The sequence below is a fragment of the Emydura macquarii genome, unplaced genomic scaffold (genome assembly GCF_026122565.2).
Source record: "Emydura macquarii macquarii isolate MOO-44397 ecotype Brisbane River unplaced genomic scaffold, CSIRO-AGI_Emac_v2 contig_2988, whole genome shotgun sequence".
Taxonomy (NCBI): domain Eukaryota; kingdom Metazoa; phylum Chordata; order Testudines; family Chelidae; genus Emydura; species Emydura macquarii.
Genome location: NW_027133125.1, coordinates 5,836,917 through 5,848,211, shown reverse-complemented (window position 1 = coordinate 5,848,211; position 11,295 = coordinate 5,836,917). Strand labels below are relative to the sequence as shown.

The following is an 11,295-nucleotide window of genomic DNA, read 5'->3' as shown; positions in this document are numbered from 1 at the left end:
CAGGGAGCAGGCTACAGGCTGGGGGGCCACGGACAGGCGACCCAGGGAAGGTAGTCGGTCTCCGGGACTAAGCAGGGTGAGACCACTCCTCAAAGGGTCCCTGGGTCGGGGGCCTGGGGCAGAGGGCGGGACCGGGTCTCCCCCCCCCTTCACTCCCCTCCCAGCTGCACCACTGGCGTTGCCGGTGAAGCGCAGGATCCACCAAGCGGAACAGGCGCACCCCTCCACACTTGACTTTAATAAGGCTTTTGATACCGTCTCGCATGAACTTCTCATAAACTTGGGAAATACAACCTAGATGGAGCTAATATCAGGTGTGTGCAGAACTGGTTGGAAAACCGTTCCCAGAGAGTAGTGCTCAGTGCTTCACAGTCAAGCTGGAAGGGCAGAATGAGTGGGGTCCCGCAGGGATCAGCTCTGGGTCCGGTTCTGTTCAATATCTTCAGCAATGATTTAGATAATGGCATAGAGAGCACACTTATTAACTTTGCGGATGATACCAAGCCGGCTGGGGTTGCAAGTGCTTTGGAGGATAGGATTATAATTCAGAATGATCTGGACAAACCGGAGAATTGGTCTGAGGTAAACAGGATGAAATTCAATAAGGACAAATGCGAAGTGCTCCACTTAAGAAGGAACAGTCGGTTGCACGCGTACACAATGGGTAGTGACTGCCTAGGAAGGAGAACTGCGGAAAGGGATCTGGGGTCAGAGTGGATCACAAACTAAATCTGAGTCAGCAGTGTGATGCTGCTGCAAAAAACGCGAACATGATTCTGGGCTGTGTTAGCAGGAGTGTTGTAAGTAAGACACAAGTAGTAATTCTACTGCTCTGCTCCGCGCTGATTAGGCCTCAACTGGAGTCTTGTGTCCAGTTTTGGGTGCCACAGTTCAGGAAATCGGTGGACAAATTGGAGGAAATCCAGAGAACAGCAACATAAGTGACTAACGTTTTAGAAAACACGAGCTATGAGGGAAGATTGAAAACAATTGTTTAGTCTAGAGAAAAGAAGACTGAGGGCAGGCCCGGCCTTAGCCATAGGTGAGGGAGGCAATTGCCTAGGGCAGCAAAACCTAAAGGGCGACTCCTGGGCTGCAGCCACCCGCCTGCTGCCTGGTCCTGGCGTGCAACCAGGAGCCCGGTGGCAGCCTCCAGTGTCCTGGGAAGCAGGTGGCAGCCACCCGTGTTTCCACTGGCAGTGGGCAGCAGCCACCCCGTAAGAATGACAGCCCCTGCACCCTGCAAATACTCAGATTTTTCCACGGGGGAGAGAGGGGTGCATGAAAAGGAAAAGGACCTGGGGGTAACCGTGGATAAAAAGCTGGATAGGAGTCAGCAGTGTGCCCTGGTTGTCAAGAAGGCTAACAGCATATTGGGCTGCATTAGTAGGAGCATTGCCAGCAGATCGCGGGAAGTGATTATTCCCCTCTATTCGGCACTGGTGAGGCCGCATTTAGAGTATTGTGTCCAGTTTTGGGCCCCCCACTACAAAAAGGATGTGGACAAGTTAAAGAGAGTCCAGCGGAGGGCAACAAAAATGATTAGGGGCCTGGAGCACAGGACTTATGAGGAGAGGCTGAGGGAACTAGGCTTGTTTAGTCTGCAAAAGAGAAGAGTGAGGGGGGATTTGATAGCAGCCTTGAACTACCTGAAAGGGGGTTCCAGGGAGGATGGAGCTAGGCTGTTCTCAGGGGTGGCAGGTGACAGAACAAGGAGCAACGGTCTCAAGTTGCAGGGCGGGAGGTCTAGGTTGGAAACTTTTTCCCTAGGAGGGTGGTGAAGCACTGGAATGGGCTACCTAGGGAGATGGTGGAATCTCCATCCTTAGAGGTTTTTAAGCTGAGGCTTGACAAAGCCCTGGCTGGGATGGTTCAGCTGAGGTTAGTCCTGCTTTGAGCAGGGGGTTGGACTAGATGACCGCTGTGGTCCCTTCCAACTCTAATATTCTATGATTCTTTGTTTTTATTTTGCCTAGGGCAGCAGAATATGTAAAGCCAGAACTGACTGAGAGGGGACGTGATAACCGTTTTCAAGTACATCAAAGGTTGTTACAAGGAGGAGGGAGAAAAATTGTTCTTCTTGGCCTCTGAGGACAGGACACGAAGCAATGGGCTGAAACTGCAGCAAGGGAGGTTTAGGTTGGACATCAGGAAAAACTTCCTAACTGTCAGGGTGGTTAATCACTGGAATAAATGGCCTAGGGAGGATGTGGAATCTCCATCATTGCAGATTTTTAAGTGCAGGTTAGACAAACACCTGTCAGGGGTGGTCTAGATATTACTTAGTCCTGCCCTGAGTGCAGGGAACAGGACTAGACGACCTCGCGAGGTCCCTTCCAGCCCTATGGTTCTATGAAAATATGCCTTGTGAGGTATCTATCACATGAAAGCTAATAACATGCTGATTATTAATATCACTGTAATATGCAAGTGTTAACGTTACATGTGACGTTATGAATTCCCTGTTTGATGTTACTTGAACATGTTTAAGACAAGACAGGCTAACCTAGGTAAAGGTGATAAACACATCTTCTCCCAACAGACCTCCTTCCTGGAGCAGCATCCCATGATTCCAGAACCGAAGCCCTCCCATCAACACCATCTGCGCAGCCCTGCATTCTTCTCTAGCATGCTGGGTTCCTGCCTGGCCCTTACTCTCAGCCAGGAGGATGGACAAGAACACAACCTATGCCCCTGACTCCCAATCACGTGGTATCTATGATGGTCCCTAAATCCATTTCAGAGTCACTTCTTTCCAGAGTATAATTCCCCATCGTGTAAGTAAGTGATGCATTCTTTGTTCCTAGACATGGGACTTTGTGTTTGGCCAGATTAGCCCCCGGTCTTTGATTATGTCCAGCTTTCCAACCACTCCAGATCGGTCTGTGTAAGAGGTCTATCCTTGTCATTATTTACTGCCTCACCAATTAATTCCCCATTAACAATTACATTTGGAGATGTGTCAGTCAGCCAGTTTTCACTCCTTTTACTGTGTGCTGCATTGATTTTACATTGTGCTAATATTTTAATCAGAACCTGTGCAGTAATGAGTCAAATGTCTTATACAAATCCAAGTGTAGTAGGTAAACACCAATCCCTTTATCGGGCACACTTGTAATCTTGTCAAAGAATGATATCGAATTTGTTTAACAAGATCTTTTTTTCCAGGAAACTATATTAATTGGTATTATTTACATGTTCGTATTGATAGTCTCAGATCAGCTGTTCAGTAGTTTTCCCTGGGAGTGATGTCAGACTAACTGGCCTTGTTACCTGGGTCTTCCTGTTTACCCTTTTTAAATAATTACCCGACTTTAGCTTTCTTCGGTCCTCTGGAAATGCTCCAATTTTCCTAGTCTTACAAAAAATTAATACCATTGTTCTGGAGAGTGCCTTAGCCAGCTCTTTTAAAACTCTTGGGTGTAAGTTATCTGGATCTGCTGATTTTAAAATGTTTAGCTTTAATAGGTGCTGTTTAACATCTTCCTTCATTACCGATGAAAAAGAAAGTAATTGATCATCTTATATAATATGGATACATTCTTCAGCTTGGTTAGAGATACAGACCAGAAATATTTATTAAACACTTTTGCCTTTTCCACACCATTATTGACGTTGTCACCACTCTGTCTAGACATGGACCCAGACCATTGTTAATACTATTATTTTTCTGATCTATTTTTAAAATATCGTCTCTTTAAGCCAATTGGCCATCGATGTTTTGTTGATACTCTGGGTGGGATCCGACCAGCCTCACTCGCTGAGGTTCTAAGATGCGCTGGGAGCTTTAGCCCACAGCCAGCCAGCCGGACCCCTGCCTGTCCTGGCAGATGAGACCTGCTGGGGCAGGGGAGGGTGTTGAGCTCACTCGCTGTTGGCTGCAGTTTGTGGCCCTCCCATGGGAGAGCGAGGGGCCAGGCTCCGTCTAGGGTGGTTATTAGACCCGTGCTCCGGAGACCAGCCCTTGTCTGACCCTCCTGCTTCCTCCTTACAGCCCCTTTCACTGTCCGCTCTGCACCAATTGCACCATGCGCTCTCCAGTCACCCCCTCTCCTCTTCAGCATCCCCCTTCCCACCCCTGAGGTCTCCATCCAGCTCTGCCCTCGCCCAAGGGATTTCTGAGCGCGAGGGGGTCTCCAGGATCAGGCCATACCTTACTGCATCAGGAGAGATTGTTCAGACTCCGCTGCCCTGCCTGCAGGTAGCCTCGGCGCTATGCCAGCCTTGCGGGGCAGGAGCTCACCTTCCTCCCCTGCTGACTGACAGCTGCTGCAGCCAATGGAAAGCTCCGGCTGATTGTGATGTCAGGGCCGTGCACTAGGAGGTTATACACTGGTGATGAGCCCCTCTTGGAGTTGAAGGCCAGGCGGGACCGTCAGATCATCCAGTCTGGCCTTCTCTGCAGCACCGGCCATTGCATTTCACCCAGTGCCCGCAGGGAGCACAGGGACCTGTCTGGTGAAAGGCACTGGGCTGGATGTGAAGTCATCAAGGGATGGAGACGCCACCGCTGCCCTGGGCCTTTGAGCCCATGGCTAATCACCCGCATGTTAATTTGTGCCTCATTTCTCATGGGAATCTGTCCGGCTTCCGCTCCCAGGCCTTGGCTCTGGGTCTGCCCGTCCCCGCTAGATGGAAGAGCTGGCCAGCGCCCGCGGAGCTCTCCCCGAAGGTCTGACACGCTGCAGACAAGCCACAGCGTGAGCTTCGTTTTGAAAAGCTGAGTGGACTGAGCGCTGTAAGTCTGCCGTGGTAAGCCATTATCGCTGGCCACGAGTCATTTCTGTGGCTCTTTTCTGCCCCCTCTCCAATTTTGCTACATCCCTGGAGAGGATCCTCCTTTCAGGACATTCCTTCCAGTTACCTGTGGCGTCACCCTGGCTAGTAACCCTCTCACTGCTGATGTGTATTGCTGTTTGTGTCCGTTACCAGTACATGGCCCTGGTTGTGCAGAACCCTGAGACATACGTGCTCCAGGGCTCACACAGGACACCTATCCTGAGCCTCGTCTGTGCCCCGGTAGACACGGAACATCCTCTGATGCCCTGTTGAAATTCACAGCATCCAAACCCCGGGGGTGTATATGAAATAATCGGGCTTATGTCTGTGGATTTATGGAGTTGAAGATGGTTGTACTGAGCCTGTCTCCTCTGCCTTGTGTTTCTAGAGCACCCGCCCCTGTGAGGTCAAAACGCTAGGTCAGACGCTGCTGGAGTGTGCTTGACGAGTGCGGACGGGCACGGCTCCAGGGAGCTCCCAGAGCCCCAGCTGGCACGGACGGGGCTGTTCCAAGGGCACTCGCGCTGCTGGAGTCCCAGGTGGGCACGGATGGGGCACTGCTGGGCACCCGCACACGTGGCCCGGACAGGGTGTTGGGAGGATGAAGTCCCTTGCGTGGGGCTCCCAGAATGAGGTAGGGGAGGGAATATCATTTATTGGACCCATTTCCCTCACCCACCTTATCTCTCTAATACGCCAGGACCAACACGGCTGCAACTCCGCTGCTCCTCGAATGGGCTGCTAGTTTTTTTAACCGCTCGGGGGGCGGGTCCAGAGCTGTTTGGATTCCAGTGGCCCTTCCTCCCCAGATCCCAGTGGTGTGGATTCAGGGGCTGTTTTGGGACAGTCGCCCTTTGACGGAGGGACACAGTGACTCAGCCAGGGAGACACAGCAGAGAAGAAGGGGACAGAGAGCACTTAGGTTAAAGGCAAATAGAAGCAGCAAAGGATGCATTGGCCCCTGCAGCGCTCTCCCTCCCTTGGCAATGCCCCCAACAGACACGGGGAGCTCGGGCGGCCTGTCCCACCCAACCTGACTGCCTCCTGGGAGGAATTAGGGTTGCTAGATGGGTGCCCTTTGGATGGGCTGGGAATGAAAGGTCACAGGGCAGGCCCAGACCTCTCCCCTCCCCCTGTGTTCTGCACCCCATATTGAACCTGGTTCCGAGGTGCCAGGGCAATGAGCACACGGCAATGAATTGATACAGTCAGTCCTCTCGCTGCCAGTCTCTGCACCGTCCAAGGCCCGGTGTGAAAGGTGTCGGGGTAACATGGGAGGCAAAGGGAAAGGATAACCAGCAGAGATGACAGTGAAGAAACCATGGCGCGCTCTTTCTTCGCAGCACCTGAGAGGAGGGTCCGTGTCCCCCGCCAATATATACAGTGTTCCTGAGCTCTTGGATTGGGCCAGTGATCTGCGGGGTGTCTGGCCGCAGCACCCCAGCCCCCAGGGGTCCGCACAGCACTGGTCTCCCTCCTCCCCGCATCTGAGTCTCCCTGTCACTCGGGAGCCAGGCAGTATTGTCTAGATTAGGGTTTGTGCTTCTCACGCCGTGGTCACGGGCGCCCCTAGCACAAAGCGCTTCCTTCCGCTCATGCACGCCCTGTGCCGGGGGCCCGCAGCAGCCCCCTCCGTGAGTGAAGTGCGGTGTGATGGCTGGCTGGGTGCAGCGTTAAACCGGGAAGATAATGGGTCCATGTGCTTCCCAGGGCTGCACCAGCTGTGTGACGAAGAGACACAGCTCAGACTGGGGCCTGCTAAATGGATGCAGCAAACTAAACCCTGCGAGGTGACTGGAGTAAATCTTTTATTGAAGGGGGAGAATTGTCCCAAGTGCTTCAGTGAGGAGGACAGGAGGCTGATTCCCAGCAGTCCAGAAGGGACATTTACCCTCTAATATTCATCGCCCTCCTCTTCCTCTCCTCCATCCACACTGTCTGTCCCCACCTCCTCGTAGTCCTTCTCCAGGGCGGCCATGTCCTCCCGGGCCTCGGAGAACTCCCCCTCCTCCATGCCCTCGCCCACATACCAGTGCACGAAGGCCCGCTTGGCATACATCAGGTCGAACTTGTGGTCCAGCCTCGCCCAGGCCTCGGCAATGGCCGTGGTGTTGCTCAGCATACACACGGCCCTCTGCACCTTGGCCAGGTCACCGCCGGGGACCACCGTCGGGGGCTGGTAGTTGATGCCCACCTTGAAGCCAGTGGGGCACCAGTCTACGAACTGGATGCTGCGCTTGGTTTTGATGGTGGCAATGGCAGCGTTGACGTCTTTGGGCACCACGTCACCGCGGTACAAGAGGCAGCAGGCCATGTATTTGCCATGGCGGGGGTCACACTTCACCATCTGATTGGCTGGCTCGAAGCAGGCGTTTGTGATCTCAGACACGGAGAGCTGTTCGTGATAGGCCTTCTCAGCAGAGATGACAGGGGCGTAGGTGGCCAGAGGGAAGTGGATCCGGGGGTAGGGCACCAGGTTGGTCTGGAACTCGGTCAGATCTACGTTGAGGGCGCCGTCGAAGCGCAGGGAGGCGGTGATGGAGGACACAATCTGGCCTATTAGCCTGTTCAGGTTGGTGTAGGTGGGGCGCTCGATGTCCAGGTTCCTGCGGCAGATGTCGTAGATGGCCTCGTTGTCTACCATGAAGGCGCAGTCCGAGTGCTCCAGGGTGGTGTGGGTGGTCAGGATGGAGTTGTATGGCTCCACCACCGCTGTGGATATCTGAGGTGCTGGGTAGATGGAGAACTCCAGCTTGGACTTCTTACCATAGTCAACGGAGAGTCGCTCCATCAGCAAGGAGGTGAACCCAGAGCCGGTGCCACCCCCGAAGCTGTGGAAGATGAGGAAGCCCTGGAGCCCCGTGCACTGGTCGGCCTGCGGGGATCCAGGAAAGAGAGGGAGGGCTCAGCATGGGGAGGGAGCAGGTGGCTGAGAGTGAGGTGGGTGTCTCCCAGCCCCGCTTTCCCAGCCCTGGTCGCAGAGTCGTCGGTGTCTCACAGAAACCTTCCCGGGGATCACTCCTCCCATTGGTTGTGCGGTGGGGCCCCTGGATTTCACCTGGGGGTTTATTGCTATCTGCTGTGCTATGAGATGACAGGCACTGTGGAGGGCGTTCACGCACTCTAGCACTTGTGAGGGAAGGTGGATGTGTTCCAGGAGAAAGAGGTTTATGGAAAACGTGTCTGCGGCCAGGGCCCCCGTATTGACTCACTCTCACACTCTCTCTCTGTCTTTCACCCCTTCCCTTTCCTTAGCCTGATTCCTAAAAGCCTCCTTCCACCTTCTGCTCCCAGAGCCCCACTACTCATCCTAGCTTTACCTGCTCCCCACGGAGCGGCTGCTCTGCCGTGGGCTCTGGTGCCAGCACTGCTGACCTCCTGGAACACCGAGCAGCCTGCTGCAGGGATTTATGGTGGCACCACCACGGTTTCTGCACTGGATACTCAGTAGTGCCAGCACCGCCGAGAGCAGGAAGAGGCTGGATGCACAGAACCTTCCCACAGGTTCCTTTTCCTGGGTGCATGCGGAACCATCCCCTCTTGTCTCCCTTCCCCGGTTCTCCCAGCCACACCCTGCACTTCTCTGCCTCTTCCCTGACAGCCGTCTGGGGTCTCCTGCCGCAGGAGCGAAGGGACCTGTTCTAGCGCCCATGGAAAGGGGTGAGCACAGCTCCAGCCAGCACACACGAGGCAGCTCTAATTCACTGCACACACTTGTGCGCTGAAGTTACTCTGTACCCGGAGGGCAAGGGCAGGAGCCCAACGAAGGCTGCATTAGCCGTTCACCGGGACCCTGAGGCTGCACCTCTGTGCCATACAATGGTGCAGATTCAAGCCAGCCTCGTCTTTCAGACTGAGGTGTGGCCTGCCGAGGAAGCTGCGGGTCCCAGCCTTGCAGCCTCCAGCTAGTTCCACGCAGAGAGGCCATTCAAATGGCGCTGGACCACCGCGTGCTGGCACCTGCAGACTATGCGGCCCAGCTGCACATTGGCTGCCACTGCTCTTGCTCCAGGGTGACCCAGGAAGCTGGAGTTGAAGGCAGTGAATGTGCTGGCAGCAGAGGAGACCGACGGTGCTGATGCACTCCCTCGCCCGGCATTATTTCCACCTGGAATCAGAAAACTTCCCCGACCCCCCCTCCCCAGCATATTTACCAGCTTCCGGATCCTGTCCAGCACCAAGTCGATGATCTCCTTGCCGATGGTGTAGTGCCCGCGGGCGTAGTTGTTGGCAGCATCTTCCTTGCCGGTGATGAGCTGCTCAGGGTGGAAGAGCTGGCGGTAAGTGCCGGTCCGGACCTCGTCTGGAATTCACAACGCAACCTGGTTAGCGTCGGCCCTGCCCGAGGTGACTGTGGTGCTCGTGCACAGCTGGAAGGAGCTGGTCGTGGGCTGGGCGGGTCAGCGAATGAGCAGCTATTCCCGTGACACTGACCTTCCCGCACCAGATGTGCATGGACCCTGGCCAGCCCCACAGAGGCTCTTACGCCTGCTCTGTGCCGTCCGGTTCAAGAGGGGACGGGGTGGCCCAGGGAGCCAGAGCCAGGATGCAGAGCCTTTCACGTCGGGTCCCTGGGGGCTGATCCCGCCCCGGGCAATGGGGCATTGTGAGGGGTTGGTTCGAACTCGGAGGCAGGCAGTGCACACAGAGGTCATTAGGCACCCAGCCCCAGCCCTCCCCGGCACGCAGCGCTCACCGATCACGGTGGGCTCCAGGTCCACAAAGACGGCCCTGGGGACGTGCTTCCCGGCGCCCGTCTCGCTGAAGAAGGTGTTGAAGGAGTCGTCCCCTCCCCCGATGGTCTTGTCGCTGGGCATCTGCCCGTCGGGCTGGATGCCGTGCTCCAGGCAGTACAGCTCCCAGCAGGCGTTCCCGATCTGCACACCGGCCTGGCCGACGTGGATGGAAATGCACTCCCGCTGGGGCGAAGAGCAAGTCACCGTCAGGGGAAGGGGCCCGGTCTCTGTCTGTGCAGCCTGGCATCCCAGGTCAGCACCTGCAGCCAGCCTCTGGGCTCCAGGGATCCAGAGCCTGGGGAGACCCACCCACCATCCCACCCTCCTCACACGGGGCTTGGGGGCTGCTTGTGCCTCAGAAAACCTGAGGGGCTCGGGGTGAGACCCTCCCCCAGCCCTGCCCAGTGCATCTCCCCTCAGCTGGCCTCCCACCGAATCCTGCTGCGTTGTCCCGTCCTGCCCCTCCGCACAGGTTCAGCCCCATTCATCTCTCACCTCCTGCCTCTCGGGCCACTCTCCCCACGTCTCCCCCTGCTCGCCTCCCTTCCCCGGCTCTCCTTCCCTTCCCAAGCAGGCTCCGCACAGCCCCCCTCGCCTGCGTCTTTGCCTCATTCCAGCCTGCACCCGGCCCGCTCCCACTGCGCTGCCCGAGCTTGTTCCGTCTCCTTCCTTTGCCCACTCCTGAATTTCTGCCATCTGCGCCCCTCCTTCCCCCCAGCCAGCGACAGCCACCGGACTCATGCTGGCCAAGTGCCATCTCTCTCCCGTGTCCTCCGCGCTCCGGAGCCCGCCCTGCTCTGCAGCTGCTCCGTGTGCTCCTGTCCACATGCTCCACCTGGTACAGCGCTCCGGGCACCTGAATCCTCCCTGGAGTAGTGCAGGAATTGCCTCTTTCATTGAACCCGGGAGCTCTGGAGATCCTGCCCCTCCTTCGCCTGGGAGTGCACCCCACTCGCCCCGGCAGGGCGGGCAGCCCCCGTAACAGCAGCTGGGACTCACCATTCTGCCAAGAGTCTTCGATCCGACAGCAGAGGGCTCGGAGGACGAAGGCTGGGAACAGAGGAGCTCTGAGCTGCGCCTTTTATAGTAGCTGGGAGGGAGGGTTTGTTGTTAGTGACAGTCTGATGGGTGGCGGGGCTGGGCTGGGCGCCGCTCCTCACGCTGTCCTCTGCTGAGCTGTCTCTGGGTTACAGCTCGTTCCAACACACAACGAGGGCCTCCCAGGGCCTTGGTTACACCAAACAAAGCAGTAACTGGGCCTGGCTCCTCGCTGCTGGCTGCCCGGGGCCTCATGGTGGCCACGCTTTTCTGAGCCGTTTCCAGTTTTTCAACAGCTTTTAAAACGTGGACACGAACCCAGCAAGGCCTCACTACTGCGAGGTACAGAGAAGACCACCTCCCTGCACTGACCCGATGCACCCCTGCTTCTACATCCAAGTGTCGCATTTCCCCTCCTAGCGACAGCGGCTTGCTACTGTGCGCCCTAAGTCCTTTCAGAGTCTCTGCTCTCCAGGGTCCAGCCCCCATCTTAGAAGTGTGCCCCACTTGCTTTGTTCCTAGATGTTTGTCCTTGAATTTGCTGTGGTGAGTCACACGTTGTCCAGTTGAGCCCGCCCCAAGCAGATGTCTGCACTGCGCTGTTTGCAGTGGCAGCCAGCTCCCTTTCCCGAGCAGACACAGGTAATTTACATCCCTGCAGGTGTCAGAGAAGTCTGGTTTTCCTGCCATTGTGCATTCCTCTGCATTTACTGACGCTACATCTCATCTGCCAGGACGTCGC

General features: G+C 56.0%; 1 protein-coding gene across 1 annotated transcript; it reads right to left on the bottom strand.

Moving 5' to 3' along the window:
* Positions 1-6,594: 6,594 nt before the first annotated feature.
* LOC137167806 (tubulin alpha chain-like) lies at positions 6,595-10,553 on the bottom strand. The gene is made up of 4 exons (XM_067570096.1): positions 10,515-10,553; positions 9,476-9,698; positions 8,934-9,082; positions 6,595-7,654 (listed from the first exon to the last, which is right to left on the bottom strand). Exons 1-4 carry the CDS (start codon positions 10,515-10,517, stop codon positions 6,674-6,676), a joined length of 1,356 nt encoding a protein of 451 aa, XP_067426197.1. The 5' UTR covers positions 10,518-10,553; the 3' UTR covers positions 6,595-6,673.
* Between the last annotated feature and the right edge of the window lie 742 nt (positions 10,554-11,295).

Excerpts from the sequence above, each read along its gene's own strand:
- LOC137167806 (XM_067570096.1), bottom strand. Across the intron at positions 9,083-9,475 it reads CCTGGAGCCCACCGTGATCG|ACGAGGTCCGGACCGGCACT; the intron begins GTGAGCGCTGCG and ends TGTGAATTCCAG. Across the intron at positions 7,655-8,933 it reads TGGACAGGATCCGGAAGCTG|GCCGACCAGTGCACGGGGCT; the intron begins GTAAATATGCTG and ends GGATCCCCGCAG.